Source organism: Trachypithecus francoisi, unplaced genomic scaffold (assembly GCF_009764315.1).
Source record: "Trachypithecus francoisi isolate TF-2019V2 unplaced genomic scaffold, Tfra_2.0 Lachesis_group8, whole genome shotgun sequence".
Lineage (NCBI taxonomy): Eukaryota > Metazoa > Chordata > Mammalia > Primates > Cercopithecidae > Trachypithecus > Trachypithecus francoisi.
The window spans coordinates 98,194,974-98,214,673 of NW_022681473.1; the positions used below are offsets into that span (position 1 = coordinate 98,194,974).

General features: G+C 44.0%; 1 protein-coding gene across 1 annotated transcript in view; it reads left to right on the top strand.

Moving 5' to 3' along the window:
* The first annotated feature begins 8,268 nt into the window (after window positions 1-8,268).
* The window catches only part of CUL5 (cullin 5), a 107,539-nt gene continuing 96,107 nt past the window's right edge, over window positions 8,269-19,700 (top strand). The window contains 2 exon segments of the mRNA XM_033207648.1: window positions 8,269-8,928; window positions 8,931-8,957. Of these exon segments, the coding sequence (XP_033063539.1) occupies window positions 8,701-8,928; window positions 8,931-8,957 (255 nt within the window). The 5' untranslated portion in view covers window positions 8,269-8,700.

A 19,700-nucleotide genomic window follows, 5' to 3' on the forward strand; every position in this document is an offset into this window, starting at 1 on the left:
ATTGGGGTTGTTATATAAATAGAATAGTATAAGCCCCATACTTTATTTTTATTTTTATTTTGAGATAGGTTCTCGCTATGTCACCCAGGCTGGAGTGCAATGGCACAATCTCGGCTTACTGCATCCTCGATCTCCTGGATTTAAGTGATCCTCCCACCTCAGCCTCCTCAGTAGCTGAGACTACAGGCATGCACCACCACGCCTGGCTAATTTTTGTGTTTTTTGTAGAGATACGGTTTCACCATATTGCTCAGGCTGGTCTCGAATTCCCAAACTCAAGCGATCCTCCATTCTTGGCCTTCTAATGTGTTGGAATTACAGGCATAAGCCACCATGCCCAGCCAAACCCCATATTATTTAATTCATCTTTAAATTAAATAATATATCAATATTTATAGAAAATATTAATACCAAGTGTAATCGAGGCATAAGCTTTCGGCCCTAGTTAACGATTGGTTAACAGATGAATCTTGAAAGGATAAGAGACTATACAACAGTTAGAGAAGAACAGCTCCAAATTAGTCCCTACAATTTGTTCCCCAGAATTTTCAGTACCCCAAATAAACCCATGCTCTCCCTGGGTTCCCTGCCCTTTCCAGCAAGGATTAGGAGAATTCCCAAGAATCCTGTGGACTTGGGATAAAAGTGTCCCTCCCCAGCTCCTGCACTTACAACTGCAGCAAAGGAGTCCATTTACTTTTTTATTCGAAGTGAAACTCGGTTCCCTCTTGAAGTCGCTGCTTTTTCTGCATCTCTCTCACAAGATGGCTGATGTACCAGTGGGCCTGCAGTTCATGCATAGGTCCTCTTTGCTCCCACTGCCACCTCTAGACCATTCTCTCCATTCCCCAAAAACACTCAGGTCTGAGTCTCGTGTCAGTCAGCTACTCATGCATTAACGCTCCTTTTCCGTCATGTACTGACTTCCCAGGTCATATACCCTCATTCCTTAATGAATTTAGATCTTGACTCCAGTATCATTCTCTCCAGCATTATTCCTGTGGTCATTCTTAGTGATTTCAACATCTATATAAAACATTATTAGTTACTTGGGAGGGTGAGGCAAGAGAATTGCTTGAACTTGGGAGGCAGAGGTTGCAGTGAGCCAAGATTGCGCCTCTGCATTCCAGCCTGGGCGACAGAGCAAGACCCTGTCTAAAAAAAAAAAAACGATTATTAGTACCCCGGTGTTTAGTAAGGTTTCTCCTGAAAGCAAGTCTGAAACAAGGACTTGGGATACAAGTGATTTCTTTGGGAGATAACCCAAGAAGCAAGAATGAGAAAGTACAGAGAGTAAGATAAGGAAGGAGGAAAAACCTCTGTAAAGTGTGCCATCAAGGTCACCACCATGAACAAAGGGGACTCGAGTCCACTGAGACCTCTGGGAAGCATCCTGAGTGCCCCATAAAATTGTCCACCAACGGAACAGAGGTTGGGACACACACCCAGTGGCTGCTGACTCTCCTGGTTGCCGGTTGCTCCCGGAAGCATTGTCTTCCTTATGCTTTGCTGCAGTTGTCTGTGGACCTAGCAGGCTCCTGGACCTTCAGAGAAGACCTCGAGGTGCAAGCAGAAAGGAGAACTGCTCTTTTCACGTGGGAAAGTATTGGGGGCATCTGAGCTCACATAGAAATTTCATAGCCACTGATGAAATCAGAAATAGGTCAAGAGGATGTGACCGAACACCAAAAGCATCAGGTATGCCTGGCTTCTACATTTCTTAACCTCCACTCTCCCAATGATTCTGTTCTCCACCTCAACTACTCTCTCTCTTGCTCTCTTTTTTTTTTTGAGACACAGTCTCACTCTATTTCCCAGTCAGTGGGCAATGGTGTGATCTCCGCTCACTGCAACCTCCACCTCCTGGTTTCAAGTGATTCTCCTGCCTCAGCCTCCTGAGTAGCTGGGATTACAGGTGTGCGCCACCATGCCCAGCTAATTTTTGTATTTTTAGTAGAGACAGAGTTTCACCATGACAGCCAGGCTGGTCTCCAACTCCTGGCCTCAAGAGATCCGCCCTCCTTGCCCTCATAAAGTGCTGGGATTACAGGTATGAGCCACCGCACCCAGCCAACTACTCTCTCCCTCTTAATCAGAGTGTAGCCCTTGCCACTACCCGTAATGCTCCCAATAACCTAAGCTCAATTTCATTCTCCAAGTATCACTTCCTATATTTTCAGCCTAGTACCTCTTGTATCTTGACTCTGACAATCCTTAAACTCCAATGTGAATGTACAGTACTTTGATCCTACTGTCTCTTCACTGTTCTTTGCCCTCCTAATTCAGCTTAAATCCAAGGGTCGATCATCATACTCACTCTCTTGTATATACGGTCAACGCCCTCCATCATTCTCTCTCAGCAAAACCCCAACTTTGGTTACATCCAATTCTACGCCTGCACCCGAGTGGCTGAATATGTCTTTTGAATCAAACAAGTCCTGCCACTTAGGAGCTGTGAGACCTTGGGCACATTAATTAACCCTGGTGAATGTTAGTTTCCTTAGCCATGCTGAGAGATCTCAATTAAAATTTGGGATAACTAGTCTCAAGTTGGCACTTAGGGCTGCCCAGAAATCATTATACATTTCTCTTTCCTCTCCCACCATCATAGATAAGAATTTCCCATCTTCTTCTCTTCTTTCTTCTTAAACCTCACATCATCCTCACTATCAGCTGATGACCTGGCTTCCAACTTCAATTAGAGAAGAGAAGCAATCGGAAGAGAACCTTCACTTCCAAGAGCCCATCTACTGTCTCGTGTCTATCCTACTGGTAGGTGTGACTGTCCATGGTGCTAAGCAAGGTGCACCTCTCCATATGAGTGCCCTAAGTGCCATCCTCTTTCCTTACCAAGAACATGGTTTGGACAAATTTTCTCCTTTGTATCCTTTCCATCATCATTTTCCCCCTTCTAAATGATGGATCATTCACATCAACTACCTGACTCTTCTTCTCAGGTGTGAAGTTTAAAAGATATTTAAGGCTGGGCGTTGTGGCTCACGCCTATAATCTCAGCACTCAGGGAGGCTGAGGCGGGTGGATCATCTGAGGTCGTTCGAGACCAGCCTGACCAACATGGAGAAACCCCATCTCTACTAAAAATACAAAAGTAACCAGGCGTGGTGACAAATGCCTATAATCCCAGCTTCTCAGGAGGCTGAGGCAGGAGAATCACTTGAACTCGGGAGGCAGAGGTTGCGGTGAGCCAAGATCACGCCATTACACTCCAGCCTGGGCAACAAGAGCAAAACAGTCTCAAAAGAAACAAACAAACAAACAAACAAAACATACTTAAAGTCTCTATAAGGAGGAATTAAATTCCTACATCAAATGTATTCATCTATGTAAAGTGCATAGAACTGTGCCTGACATATGATCATAAGCATTGTATGTGTTAGGTCTTCTTTTTACTACATTTACTGGGTGCTTACATGTATAATACATTTTTTTTCTTTTTCTTTTTTTTGAGATGGAGTCCTGCCCTCTCACCCAGGCTGGAGTGCAGTGGTACAATCTCAGCTCACTGCAACCTCCGACTCCCGGGTTCAAGCAATTCTCCTGCCCCAGCCTCCCCAGTAGCTGGGATTACAGGTGCCCACCACCACGCCCAGCTAATTTTTGTATTTTTAGTAGAGATGGAGTTCCACCGTGTTGGCCAGGCTGGTCTTGAACTCCTGACCTCAGGTGATCTGCCTGCCTTGGCCTCCCAAAGTGCTGGGATTACAGGTGCAAGCCACTGTAATACATTATATTACAGATACAGACAAGGAAACTGTGACTCAGCAGGGTTAAGTAATGTACCCAATGTCTCATAGCTCATAAATGGCAGGATCTGTTTGGTTCTAAAGCACAAACTCTTCAGCATTCTATGATAAATTCTGGGCCATTGATGCACAAGAATTCTTGGCCATTGGTGCACAAGAAAAGTCACCTGGGATGCTTAGGGAAAAGGTAGATTTGGGGCCTCACTCCTGACCTGTAGACTCAGAATCTTCAGAGGGCAGAGCCTAGAAATCTGCTTTTAAAATAAGCACCCCAAGTTATTTAGATGTAAATGATCAGCCACATTTGAGAAACTCCTTTACATATGTTTTACTGCATACATAGAAAACAAATGAGAAGAATAAAACAAACGGTTAAAAGCAGATATTTTAGGAGGTGGGAGAGAAAATATTATAGAGAATTTTCATTTTGTAAGATATTCTGGTTTAACATGATGGCTAAATTTTCTTTTTTTTTTTTTTTTTTGAGATGGAGTCTCGCTCTGTTACCCAAGCTGGAGTGCAGTGGCCAGATCTCAGCTCACTGCAAGCTCCGCCTCCCGGGTTCACGCCATTCTCCTGCCTCAGCCTCCCGAGTAGCTGGGACTACAGGCGCCCGCCACCTCGCCCGGCTAGTTTTTTGTATTTTTTAGTAGAGACAGGGTTTCACCGTGTTAGCCAGGATGGTCTCGATCTCCTGACCTTGTGATCCGCCCGCCTCGGCCTCCCAAAGTGCTGGGATTACAGGCTTGAGCCACCGCGCCCGGCGATGGCTAAATTTTCTTAAATTAGCAGATGATTTTTTTTTTTTTTTTGACAGAATTTCGCTTTTTATTGCCCAGGCTGGAATGCAATGGTGTGATCTCGGCTGACCACAACCTCCCCTCCTGGGTTCAAGTGATTCTCCTGCCTCAGCCTCCCAAGTAGCCGGGATTACAGACATGCACCACCATGCCTGGCTAATTTTGTATTTTTAGTGGAGGAGGGATTTCTCCATGTTGGTCAGGCTGGTCTCGAACTCCCGACCTCAGGTGATCCTCCCACCTTGGCCTCCCAAAGTGCTGGGATTATAGGTGTGAGCCACCACGCCCAGTCAGCAGGTGATTTTTAAAAATATTTTAAATAAATAAAAGTAAAATTATCCCATTTTCTACTACTCACAAACACTGGTAACATTTTGAATATTTTTTCCAGTTTATCCACTATTCAGAGTAGGAAATAAAACTGTAGCTTTCTTTACAAAGTTGGAATTATGGCACATATGTGGAATTTTGCATCCTATATTTTTACCTATTATATTCTGAGCATTTTCCTATGTAATTAATCACGTAAGAGGCTATGAAATATAAGAAGGAACGGTTGCTTTTTATATGTCTTATACAAATATAAGAAGAAACATATGCTCATTTCTACTTGCCAACATAATTTCACAAAGCCCCTCTTACAACTTAAAAGCTTTGACTTTTAAGGTCAAAGGTGAGGTATGGTGGCTCACAACTGTAATCCCAGCACTTTAGGAGGGCTGAGGTGGGAGGATTGCTTGAGGCCCGGAATTCGAGACCAGCCTGGCCAATATGGTAAAACCCCGTTTCTATATAAAAATTAGCTAGGCGTCGTGGCTCACGTCTGTAATTCCAGCTATTCAGGCCGCTGAGGCGTGAGAATCACTTGAACCTGGGAGGTGGGGGTTGCAGTGAGTGGAAATCATGCCACCTCACTCTAGCCTGGGCGACAGAGCAAGACTCTGTCTCAAAAAGAAGAAAAGAAAGTGTGAAAAAAAATATTTTTTTCAGTAATTTATATCACACTGCTGAGTGAAAACAAGTATGTTCAAGAATACAAGTAGTATACCGGCCGGGCGTGGTGGCTCAAGCCTGTAATCCCAGCACTCTGGGAGGCCGAGGCGGGCGGATCACGAGGTCAGGAGATCAAGACCCTCCTGGCTAACACGGTGAAACCCCGTCTCTACTAAAAATACAAAAAACTAGCCGGGCGCGGTGGCGGGCGCCTGTAGTCCCAGCTACTCGGAGGCTGAGGCGGGAGAATGGCGGGAACCCGGGAGGCGGAGCTTGCAGTGAGCCAAGATCACGCCACTGCACTCCATCCTGGGCGACACAGGGAGACTCCGTCTCAAAAAAAAAAAAAAAAAAAAAAAAAAGAATACAAGTAGTATACCATGATTTGTGGGGAGAGAAAAAATAATACATATACGAATGCTTATACATGCACAGAATGTCCTAGGAATTCATAAGAAATGTAACCGTTGTCTATGAGAAGAAACAGATGCCTGTGGGACGGTGGAGGAAGACAGGCCTATTTTTAAAAAATTGTCCCCAAATATTTAATTATGAAAAATTTTAAACACATAAATGAGCTGGTTTTACACAGGGAACACTAGCATATCCACCACCTAGACTCTATCATTAACATTTTATTATACTTGCTCTATCTATCTATCTATATAGGTGTGTATATATATATTTTGAGACAGAGTTTCGCTCTTGTTGCCCAGGCTGAAGTGCAGTGGCGCGATCTTGGCTCACTGCAACCTCTGCCTCCCGGGTTCAAGTGATTCTCCTGCCTCAGCCTCCCAAGTAGCTGGGATTATAGGCATCTGCCAGCATGCCCAGCTAATTTTTTATATTTTTAGTAAAGACGAGGTTTCACCATGTTGGCCAGGCTGGTCTTGAACTCTTGATCTCAGGTGATCCACCGGCCTTGGCCTCCCAAAGCACTGGGATTACAGGCGTGAGCCACCGCACTCAGCCCGCTTTATCAATGTTTCTACCCAACCATCAGTTCATCTTATTTTTTGAAACATTTCCAAGTAAATTATAAACATAGATTTGCTTACTCCTAAATTCTTCAGTATGGATAGCATTAAACTCAAATTTTGTTTACTATTTTCTCTTTTGAATTAAATGCATAAGTTTAAAAAAAATTTTTTTTAACAGCTACGTTGCACAGGTTGGTCTCGAACCCCTGGGCTCAAGTGATCTGCCTGCCTTCGCCTCCCAAAGTGCTGGGATTACAGGCCTGGGCCACTGTGCCTGGCTGAAATGCATAAATTTTAAGGTATACTGGCTGAGTTTTGACAAGTGCATACACCTGAATAACTGAAGTTCCTACCACAATATAGAACATGACATCACCCCAGAAAGTGAAAGGCCTACTTTTGATTGTATTATTTTTAGCACCTTCTGAATTTTGTATTATGTGCCTGCGCTATTTTTAAGAAATAAATATTTAAGCATTTTAAATATTTAAACATTTTTATAACAGTGGGCCGATTCTAAATTGGATGAGAAAGAGTGACAACAGAAGGAGATGGCAGATAACAAGTGGTGGTGTCAATGGAACGGATAACTTATTGAAGCCAGAGTTGTAGCAGTGGTGTTTCCAGAACAAGTGAGTTAGGAAAATTGGAACACTTTGGTTGACAGTGGGATGTTCAAATCAGACTCTCAAAAGTGTCTTAAGGTTCAGTTATAAAGTTCCTTTCATAAGCAAAGGGTGGAGATTAGGATACTAGTTTCCTTTCCCCTCCTACGCTCTCAAGTGCACACTGTATTTTTTTGTTTGCAGTTTTTTGTCTTCTTTGTATTTATTTATTTTTTTTTTTTTGAGATGGAGTCTCACTCTGTTGCCCAGGCTAGAGTGCAATAGCGCGATCTTGGCTCACTGCAATCTCCATCTTCAGGGTTCAAGCGATTCTCCTGCCTCAGTCTGCCGAGTAGCTCGGATTACGGGTGCCCGCCACCACGCCCCGCTAATTTTTGTATTTTTAGTAGAGACAGGGTTTCATCATGTTGGCCAGGCTGGTCTCGAACTCCAGACCAGAGGTGTTTGCCTTGGCCTCCCAAAGCGCTGGGATTATAGGCGTGAGCCACTGCGCCCGGCCTCTTTGCAGTATTTATCACAACTCCCACTAAGTGATATTTGACCTGTGTAACCATGCTTAACATTTGGCTACTTTATTAGGCCATAAACTCTAAGAGGGCAGAGGTCTTCTCTTTTATTTAATCCTGTATTTCCTGTGCCTAGTACATACAAGTGCTCAAACAAGTATTAACTACTTGACTGGATTCTTTAAGTAGGTGCATCCCTCTTCTCTGCTTTTAGTCAAGAGCTCTTACTTATTTCTACACATTATGGCCGTATGAAGGCTGTTTGTAAACGTGCATAATACAATACCAGGTATCCTGTAGGTTCTACATGTAAATTATATTCTCTTATTGGCCAGTGGTTTGTGGTCTGAAGGGGTAAAACCTGCGGGCTTATAGTTCAGGATCTTCTAGGATAATGTGCCTTCAGAAAATCAAAGATTAATATTCATTACCTAAACAATCTTTTTTTTTTTCCCCAAACTTTTTTGTAAAGATGAGGGTCTTGAACTGGCCTCAAGTGATCCTCCCCCCTTCGGCCTCCCAAAGCGCTTAACAATATTTTATCTAAGTGCCAGACATTCTTGAATATAAATATTAAGAGTCAACACGCTTGCGCACTCAACACATATTTACTGGGCGCATTCTATGCACCAATTATTGAAGACAGCTGTTTTAAGCATTTCACGACAATGCAACTCCCTTAACACCGAGTCCGGGATTTGGGGAGGAGTGCGGGAAAACGCCAGGTCCCGCCAGCAGAGGGCGCGGTCCTGGCCTCGTTGCGGCCTTGGGACCCACCGAGGCTTCCAGGCTCCCACGCTCGCTCCCGAGCGCGTCCCCGCCCTCGTGTCACGTGACGCGGCCGCGGAACCTGAGCTGCCGGGCCTAAGCCGACCTAAATTCGTTGCGGGTGGCCGCGGAGGGTGCAACCACAAAGGCTAACCGGAGGGAGTCGGGGAGGCTCGTGGAGTCGATGCTTCCTCTTCCAAGTCAGGTCGGCTCCCGTTACCTTCTCGGCAGCATTCGCCGTTCCCGTCTTCCGGAGCGCGTGCATGAGGTCTTTCGCGTGGGGAAGCTCTGGTGACCATGTAGGGGACAAGAGTGAGGAAGCTCCTGGTGCTTGGGACGAGGTCAGCGCTGTCGGCACGCCGCCCCCGCGCCCGTCACACCCCGGTGCGGGCCGGCGGGCCCTGGGCCCTGGTGGGAACTCCGGCCTCCGGTCAAGGCCTGGCCGGGAGCGCCACAAATTCTCGCGTCGTCTCGCGAGAGTCCAAGTTGAAGGAACATGGCGACGTCTAATCTGTTAAAGGTAAGACCCTCACTGCAGCTTGGATTTTACTGTGTGGCCGCTGGGTTCTGCTCTTCTGGAAAGGCATGGTTCAGGTTCAGCTGCGAAATGTGGGAGTGTTCAGGGGTTGTCCACTGGCAGGGAAGCCGCGGTGGCAGCCGGCGAGGACCGGAACGCGGGTCTGTGGCCTTGGGGTCGACAGGCTCTGGTGGTCCCTCCCGCCGACTGGCCGCTGGGAGAAAAGCCTGACTGAGCGCTGGCAGGGAGCGATGCTTTCAAGGGACCAGCTCTGGCTGGGAGCGGGAGATGAATGGTCGTGCGGTGTCCTGACCGGGTGGGCCGTTAGTACTGTTAGGTCTCAGTTTTTTGTAAAGCAGTGTCTAAGGCGCATCAAAGGAAAAACCAAGAAAATGCTGCCTAACAGGTTTCAGTGACTCGACCCCCCAGTTCTTCCATTTCTGTTCTCGTTCTCTCTGCACGAAATTCCAAGTCAGACCAGCAGTGCCTCCCACTCCGCCCCCCTTCCTCCCTTTCCTGCGTGTTACACCTTCCCTCCTAATTCTCCCATTCTTGAGTTCAACTTTTTCCTTTTTCTTAGGAAACTGCTTCCTAACCCCCACCCCCGTTACGGGGCACAACCAGATGACAACTGATGAAGCGATACCATCGTTTTAGGGCGCAGGAAAGTTACCTTGTCAAAGACAATGTTTAAAGTTAGTTTTATATAGCAAGGGAGATCTAGGCCCACAGGGGCAGATTCTCCACCAGTTAAAAAGTTTGGAGAAGAATGAGGAAGACTTGGAACTAGTCTGTTCTGTGTATGCGTCTGTAGTAGTTAATCATTTGCCTTAAAGTACGACAGAAATGGGGGTATTGATTAGCTCAGGGAACATAATATTAATGGCAAAAACCGCAGTTACTTTTGCACCAGCCTAATACAAAGGATGAACCACCTCTTCCTCAGACCTCTCATGCCTTCAGGCAATGTGGATGAATACTAGAAAATAATACGAAAGAAAATGTGTGGGAACCTAACCATCCTATCTTCTTTAGACCACTGATATTTGATTGTCTAACAGATGGGACTGCCTCATAAAATGAAGAACAAATTTTACTAAGAGGTGGGAGTACTGTATATATCACCTTTTGAAAGGGAGAGGGGCCCTAGAATTAGACTCCCTGAATAGCCACCACTTAAAAGCTGTCTGACTTTGGGCAAGTTTCCTTATGAGTAGGACAGCAGTATCAGTAGCATCTGTATCATAGGACCATTGTGAAGATTAAATTAGTTAATGTATCTATAATGCTTAAAACCGTGCCTGGCACTTAATTAGTATAATACAATAAATTACTAGAACTACTCCCCCTTTTTCTTTAAGAAAACTAATTCAGGGGAATTGAGTAACCCATCCCACTCTGCTTTTCTCTTTTATAATGGTATAGCAAAATTCCCATGCTTTACTTCAGAAAGAAAATTTGTGGACTGGGCACAGTGGCTCACTCCTGTAATCTCAGCTCTTTGAGAAGCCAAGGTGGGAGGGTTGTTTTAGATACATTAATCTTCACAGTGTTCCTACAATATAGGTGCTATTGATAATTCTGAGTTAGAGGTTATAGTTAACTATGATCACGCCACTGCTCTGTGAGACTGAATGGAAAAAAAAAAAAAAAAGGAAAGACAATTTGTTTAATTTCTGAAGACTCCTGTTGCATCTGTACGGTTACATAAACAGTATCTATGCTATTCATTGAAATGTGTTTAAGAAGTAATTTTGGCCGGGCGCGGTGGCTCAAGCCTGTAATCCCAGCACTTTGGGAGGCCGAGACGGGCGGATCACGAGGTCAGGAGATCGAGACCATCCTGGCTAACACGGTGAAACCCCGTCTCTACTAAAAATACAAAAAACTAGCTGGGCGAGGTGGCGGCGCCTATAGTCCCAGCTGCTCGGGAGGCTGAGGCAGGAGAATGGCGTGAACCCGGGAGGCGGAGCTTGCAGTGAGCTGAGATCCGGCCACTGCACTCCAGTCCGGGCGACAGAGCGAGACACCGCCTCAAAAAAAAAAAAAAAAAAGAAGTAATTTTGTCCCTGATTCTGTGAAATTTTGACTTGTTGATTACCTGGATGTAAAGCAAGGTCTTTTTCTCCCCAAAAATAACTCTCAGAAAAGTAAGTCACTGTTCTACTCCTTACAAAACCTCACAAAGGATTGTTTGGAGAAGCTACTTTGGTCCATATTAGTTAAGTACTTACCTGTGGAGGCGACTTTGGTTCAAATTAGTTAAGTACTTACCTTGTGGAAATTCTGAATCTACAGCCACAGCACAGACCTGTGAATGGAAAAACTGCCTGAATATACAGAAAACGGGTACTCAGCGTTTAGGTTTAAAAGCTCACAAGAATTTAAAAAGTGTTTTAACTTGAACATTTACAAATAAAGGGAAGGTGATAATACTTTGAAAAAAAAATCTAGTAAGTGACTCACTCTGGTGAACATGAAGACAGATGCCAATGATACATTGGGAAAAATTCAATGACATTGTCTTATGAAATGTTTATTAAGGGAAAAAGCTGAATTTCTAAATGAATATTATTTTATATAGTAGATGATTTTAAAGATGTATAATGTAATAGACATTATAAATGAACATTTGATTCCTTTATCTATATATATCTAAAAGTTTATGTATTCAAGTGGGCCAGAAAATCTTTCTCTATCCTCATTGGGAGGTGATGAGGGATTGCCTTATATAGTAGCCCCTGCTACCCACTACCCACCATCCCCCACTTACCTCCAGGGAATATATTCCAAGACCCCTGTGGATGCTTGAAACCATGAACAGTACCAAACCTTATATATACTGTTTTTTCTGATCTGATTACTAAGAGGGCTACTAAGTGACTAATGGGAGAGTAAGGTATACAACATGGATATACTGGATGGAGCCAGACTGTGGGAGATTTCAACACAGTGCTCAGAATGTGCAATTTAAAACCCATTGTTTCTTTCTGGAATTTTTTTTGTCTAATATTTTCAGATCATGGTTTACCACGTGTCACTGAAACTGGAAGGTGAGACCGAGGATGAGGATGGATGACTATTTGTACATTAAAAAGTAACTAATCATCAAGTGGGAAGACTGAAGTTTGTCTTTGGGAGAAATGTAGTGAGACCTCTGCAGGGTAGTTCTGTAACATAATTTGTAGGATTATTTAAATTCAAGGCTGGTGCTACCTTGAATAGAGACAGAACTGGCTGGGGAGTGGCTAAATTAGCCTCATACCCATTTTTGATGGGATTAATAACTTGGTTCATTAGAAAAATGCCTTTGACATTGTACAGTTAGATTTCACCAGAGCATTTTTGACAAAATTAGGTCCCATGGTCAAAATGGAGAAGTGTGGGCTTGATGAGACTACTATTAGAATTTGATTCATTATCAGTCAAACAACTATACCTGAAGGTATAGTTCAGGTAATGAATGATAATGAAGGATAATAAATCAGTCCTTGAAGGAGGCCTTTAGTGTTGTGCTGAAAGTATATGTCCTTACTTACTTTATCAGTAAGCTGAATAAAGTTAAGTTTATTGAATTTGTGGAGGACACAGAGTTCAAAAGGATAGCTAATATGTTTTGAAAGATTCAAAACTTTCTTCTTTTTTTTTTCTTGGAGACAAGGGACAGAGTCTTACTCCGATGCCAAGGCTGGAGTGCAGTGGCACAATGACGGTTCACTGCAGCCTGAACTTCCCGGGCTCAGGTGATTCTCCCACCTCAGCCTCCTAGCTGGGACCAGCATGTCCTAGTGTGCACCAGCATACCTGGCTAATTTTTTACGGAAACGAGGTTTCCCCGTGTTGTCCAGGCTGGTCTTGAACTCCTAGGCTCAAGCCATCTGCCAGCCTTGGCTTCCCAAAGTGCTGGGATTACAGGCTTGAGCCATCACACATAGCTCAAAACTTTCTTGATGTGTAACTTAGAAGTTAGAAGCCAATGTCATAAAAATCACCAGCTTTTCTTTCTTTTTAATTTTTTTGTTTGTTTGTTTAAGATGGAGTCTTGCTCTGTTGCCAGGCTGGAGTTCAGTGGCGCGATCTTGGTTCATTACAACCTCCACCTCCCAGGTTCAAGTGATTCTCCTGCCTCAGCCTCCCGAGTAGCTGGTAGGGGGTGGACTACAGGCATGCGCCACCACATCCAGCTAATTTTTGTATTTTTAGTAGAAACGGTTTCACCATGTTGGCCAGGATGGTCTCCATCTCTTGACCTCATGATCCACCTGCCTCTGTCTTCCAAAGTGCTGGCATTATTGGCGTGAGCCACCATGTCAGGCTGCTTTTCTTTTTTAATATTGGAATTTGACTCTAATAATTTTATTTTCTGTTTAAAGCAAGTGGACTATTGCTGGATCTTAGAAGTCTTTCAGCTATGTAAAGATTTGTGTAGCACATTTTGACATATACAGTTATCAGCTGCTTAGGGGTTTATATTTCTGAAAACCTTTCCATATAACTACTTTATCTTTGTTGTTTTTCCTTAGAAAGTGTGTCTGTAGAACGTTTGTAGGGATATCATAATTTTTTTTTTTTTTTTTTTTGAGACGGAGTCTCGCTCTGTCACCCAGGCTGGAGTGCAGTGGCCGGATCTCAGCTCACTGCAAGCTCCGCCTCCCGGGTTCACGCCATTCTCCTGCCTCAGCCTCCCGAGTAGCTGGGACTACAGGCGCCGCCACCTCGCCCAGCTAGTTTTTTGTATTTTTAGTAGAGACCGGGTTTCGCCGTGTTAGCCAGGATGGTCTTGATCTCCTGACCTCGTGATCCGCCCGTCTTGGCCTCCCAAAGTGCTGGGATTACAGACTTGAGCCACCGCGCCCGGCCTGATATTATAATTTTGTCTTCTGTTTTAGATTACTTTGAACGTGTAATTGTGATTGTTCCTTTCCTTTTGCAATTATCATCTTGGCCCTTAGTGCTCATTTTTTTCATTTCCAGTTCATTGTTCTACTCCAAACAGCAATTGTTTAAACCTTTTTTTGCTGAGCCTCACAACGCCCCCCCCGCCTTTTTTTTTTTTGAGACAAGACTCTCGCTTTGTCGCCCAGGCTGGAGTGCAGTGGTGCTATCTCGGCTCACTGCAGCCTCCTGGGTTCATGCCATTCTTCTGCCTCAGGCTCCCGAGTAGCTGAAACTACAGGCACCCACCACCATGCCTGACTAATTTTTGTATTTTTAGTAGAGATGGGGTTTCACTGTGTTAGCCAGGATGGTCTCAATCTCCTGACCTCATGATCTGCCCGCGTCGACCTCCCAAAGTACTGGGATTACAGGCGTGAGCCACTGCACCCGGCTCCCCTCTTAATTCTTAGCACATTACTTTACCCAGCTCTTTGAAGTGCCTTTAACTTCCTTGGTCGATACCACACATTTTTCTTGTTTCTCCTGTATTCTCCTCTGTTCCATGCTACCTCCCAAATTGTCTCCTGCTTGTTCTTGTTCAGTCCTCATCTTCCCCCCAGGACTTGGTGGTATGTCCCCTCTTTTTTTTTTTTTTTTTCAGTTTCCCGTTTTTCTCACTCCTATGCCTATAAGAAAGTTCATGTGTTGCCTCATATAAATTTTTTTTTTTTAGAGACAAGAGTTTCACTCTTGTTGCCCAGGCTGGAGTGCAATGGTGGGATCTCCACTCCCTGCAACCTCCGCCTCCCGGATTCAAACAATTCTCCTGCGTCAGCCTCCTGAGTAGCTGGGATTACAGGCACACAGCAGCACACCCAGCTAATTCTTGAATTTTTAGTAGAGACGTGATTTTACCATGTTGGCCAGGGTGGTCTCAAACTCTTGACCTCAAGTGATCCACCTGCCTTGGCCACCCAAAGTATTGGGATTACAGGCGTGAGCCCCTGAACTCTGCTTCCTCATCATATGAACTTTTACTCTGCCTCTAACTCAAACTTTTGTCCATTTCTCACTGTCACAGTTCTTGGAAAAGCAGCCCCCATTTGCTGCCTTTATAATTCTTAGCCCTTTAACTTACTGTAATATGGCTCACTCTTCTCTCCTACCCAGTTGTATAGAACCTGTCAGTCGTAAAAGCATTAGCAACCTCCTGATTATCAAATGAGATTCTTTTTTTTTTTTTTTTTTTTTTTTTTTTTTGAGGCGGAGTCTCGCTCTGTTGCCCGGACTGGAGTGCAGTGGCCAGATCTCAGCTCACTGCAAGCTCCGCCTCCCGGGTTTACGCCATTCTCCTGCCTCAGCCTCCCGAGTAGCTGGGACTACAGGCGCCGCCACCTCGCCCGGCTAGTTTTTGTGTTTTTAGTAGAGACGGGGTTTCGCCGTGTTAGCCAGGATGGTCTCGATCTCCTGACCTCGTGATCCGCCCGTCTCGGCCTCCCAAAGTGCTGGGATTACAGGCTTGAGCCACCGCGCCCGGCCTCAAATGAGATTCTTCTCTGATAATGTTTATCCTCTTTTCTGGCATTATTGCTCTTTTCGTCTGCTTCTCTTTTGGTTTTTATGACATTCCCTTCTTGGTCTGCTGTCTCTCAAATCACCTTTGTTTTTCACTGACTTCCCTCCCTTGTCCCCAATAGAATTATTTTCCAGGATTTTATCTTCAGCCCTTTTCTATCTTTGTATTTTTTTTTCTGGGACAGTCTTAACTCCCATGATTTCACTATTTTTATCTCTTAGCTCTGATCTGAGCTCTAGATCAAAATGCAGTTCTCACCATATCACTTTCCTGTTCAGATACCTTTGATGATTTAAATTATTTGAGATCTTTCCAGCTGGGTCTTCTCCTGATAACAACTAGTATCCTCTCTCTGTGTCTCTTGTCTGTCTCTCTCTCATACATGTGTGTGCACACACCCCTACCTGGCTGGTTACTTGTTGGCTCACTAGCATGCCAGAGGTCATTTTCTGCCTAATAACTAACTCTTAACTCTCATTCTGTCCCTTTCTAATTGGATCTAGTGAGATGGAGTCACAAGAAGGCAGTAGTGTATAACCGAACCACAAGAGAAATCAAACATTAAACTGAAATATGATTCATACTACTTTTCTTCTCTCAGTGGAAGTTTTGTTTATCCTTTAAGAGGAAAGAAAATGGAAATGTAAAGCAGTGATTCAGAGTGTGTATAGAGGCCGGGTGTGATGGCTCATGCCTGTAATCCCAGCACTTTGGGAGGATGAGGTGAGAGGATTACTTGGGGCCAACCTGGGCAATATAGCAAGACCCTGTTTCTATAAAACAACAACAATAAAAAGTGTCTGTAGAATTTATTCATTATTAAAATAACTTTATTGACACCCGTGTGCAAGGCACCATGGAGAATGCAAAGATATATAGAACAATGTCCATGCTCTTTGGGAATTTGCCATGTACTGAAGGAGATTAAAAGTTACTAATGATTTACTGTAAGGCAAAGGTTTCAGATGTGTTACCAATTGCTCTATGCTCCCTCACAGATTGAGGAAATAATTTCTGGTGGGATGATCAGTGAAAATTTTATGAAGAAAGTGTTGGAGTTGGATTTTGAATAATGGGTAAACTTTTTGTAGGTGGTAATTCGGAGAAAATTTGGCAGGAATCTAGGCTAGATCAGTTTGGCTGCAGTGTAAGGAGGGCTGCATGCTGTGTTAGATATTCTGTATGAATAGTGTTCCTTGGGATTGTTGCAGCATAGAAACCCAGAATACAGGAAAACAACAAGAGGGATAGGAGTAAAAGGGAAGTCGGGTCAGATTATAAAGGGCCTTCAGTGCTAGGCAAGGGGGTTTGAAATAAAGTTCTATAGTTACTGAGGAATATTTGAAAAATATGTGAGCAGAGGTACTCTCAAGCCGTCAATCTATTTTTGGCTTTTACACATAAAAGTTATTACTTCCATTTTCAGTGTATTTATAGTCTGCTTGTGAGATGGCCATGGATGAGGGGCATTTGTGCCAGTGACATCTTGTTCATTGAAACCATAACCATAACAGGAATAATTAAGTCTATGGGAAATAAATTTATTCATTGAACAAGAATTTAATATTTCCTAATTCTATGTAGATAATGATGAACTAGGCAGACAGCTCCTGCCCTTGTGTAATTTACATTTCTGTTGGGAAGAGAGACAATAAACATAAACAGTTAAATACATACTGTAGCTCAAGTTGTGATAGGTACTATGAAGAAAACAACCAGGGTAAAGGAGAGAGTAGAGTGCTCAGTACTATGATTATTATTATTATTATTATTATTTTATTTATTTATTTATTTATTTATTTTGAGACAGGGTCTTGCTCGCTTGCCCAGGCTGGAGTGCAATGGCATGATCTTGGCTCACTGCAACCTCCACCTACTGGGTTCAGGCAATTTTCCTGTCTCAGCCTCCCGAGTAGCTGGGATTACAGGTGCCCACCACCAAGCTCGGCTAATTTTTGCAGTTGTAGTAGAGACGGAGTTTCACCATATTGGCCAGGCCAGTTTCGAACACCTGACCTCAAGTGATCTGCCTGCCTCAGCCTCCCAAAGTGCTGGGATTATAGGCGTGAGCCACTGCACCTGGCTTATTTTTGATAAAATAGTGAGGGAATGCCTCTGAGGAGATGGTATTTGAGGTAAGACCAGAATGAAGCAAGGGAGCAAGTCATATACATATTTAGAAGAGTTCCTTCTAGAGGGAACAGCCAGTGTGAAAGCACAGAGTCAGGATCATGTTTGGCGAGGAATATGGATGTGATACAAAGATGTGAATATTGTTAGTGAATGTGGTTAAGATATATAACCAGAGAATTCTTTTTAATATGTCTAGTTAAGTATAAATGAGAACCTCATTAAGAACTTGTCAATTTTTCATTGGGTTGATAGAAATTGCCCTCTTGAAAGGCACATCTAAGAGGGACATGAACCTTAGAGCGGCCTTCCCCTACTTCAGTGTACTGTCCTAGAGAGGTGGTTGCATTTGACACAGCCTAGGGAGAAAACGAATTTCAGGGGTGTCTCTGTTGGTCATGGGAAGGAATGGGAGAGGGAATAGTGGACTAATCAGTAACTGTAAAACTTTATGATACATGTAAATGGTAGAATCTTTCATGTTCTATGAAAATAAATGATTGAACAATTACCATAATCTGGAGGTGATGTATGTTAAATAAAACTTCTAAAAGGAAGTGGCAGCTCAGGATAAATTGTGATCAGTCATTTTTCAGTGGATTAGAGGAGGGGAATGTTAGACTGCTGGAAGGTAGAAAGAGGATACTAGGCATCTTTCTAGTAAAAAGAGAGGTTTTGTTTTTTGTTTTTGTTTTTTTTTGAGAGGAGGTTTAACTCTCACACAAGCTGGAGTGCAGTTGCATGATCATGGCTCACTTCAGTCTTCATCTCCCAGGCTCAAGCGATCCTCCCACTTCAGCCTCCTGAGTGGCTGAAACTACGGGCACATACCACACTAGGCCTGGCTAATTTTTTATAGGGATGGGATCTCACCATATTGCCCAGACTGGTCTCTACTCCTGAGCTCCAGGGATCTTCCTGTATAGGCCTCCCAAAGTGCTCGGATTACAGGTACGAGCAAAAGAGCCAGTCAGCCAGAGAGGTTTTTCTTTCCTTTTCTCTTTTCTTTTTCTTTTTCTTTTCCTTTTCTGTTGAGACAGGGTCTCACTCTGTCCCCCAGTCTGGTGTACAGTGGTGCAGTTAGCTCCCTGCAGCCTTGACCTCCTCAGGCTCAGGTGTTCCTCCCACCTCATCCTCCCACAGGTGCAACACCATCATGCCCAGCTCATTCAAAAGAATTTTTTGAGACAGGGTTTTGCCATGTTGCCCAGATATGGATTTCCTGGGCTCAAGCAATCTGCCCCATCCTCCCAAAGTGCTGGGATTACAGGCGTGAGCTACAATGCCTACCTGAGGTTTCTCTTAATAAATATTTGCCTAGTGTCCTGGTGAACCCAGTTGTCATTAAAAGCCATTTGCCTCCTGCCTTGGTTAGTAGGTGGAGGAAATAGATGCCTGATATGCTCTGTAAAGAAAGCAGGGCTGGGTGCAGTAACTCACACCTGTAATCCCAGTGATTTGGGAGGCCAAGGTGAGAATATTCCTTGAGGCCAGGAGTTTGATACCAGCCTGGGCAACCCCATTTATACAAAAAACAAAAAACAACAACAACAAAAAAAGCAGGATACAGCTCAGGTTAAAACTTTGGTCAGAGGCTGGATGCAGTGGCTCATGCCCAACACTTTGGGAAGCTGAGGCAGGAGGATCACTTGAGGCCAGGAATTGGAGACTAGACTGGGCAGCATAGCAAGACCTACCACCTCTACAAAAATAAAAATTAAAAAAAAAGTTGGTCATATCCATGGAGTACATACAAATAGTATCAAAGGTAATTGATCTGTGTAACTGGAGTTTGTTCAGTCCATAAAAATCTGAGCATTTAAGGTGTACTGGATACCATTTTAAATGTCAGTTAGGCTGGGCACAGTGGCTCACACCTGTAATCCAAGCACTTTGGGAGTTGAGGTGGGTGGATTACCTGAGCCCAGGAGTTTTAGACCATCCTGAACAACATGGTGAAACTCGTCTCTACAAAAAAATTTAAAAAATACCTGGGGGTGGTGGTGTACAGTTGTAGTTCTAGCTACTCAGAAGGCTGAGTCGGGAGACTTGCTTGAGCCCAGGAGGTTGAGGCTGCAGTGAATTGAGATTGCACCACTGTACTGCAGACTGGGCGACAAAGCAAGACCCTGTCTCCAAAAAAAAAGAAGGTGTCAGTGAAT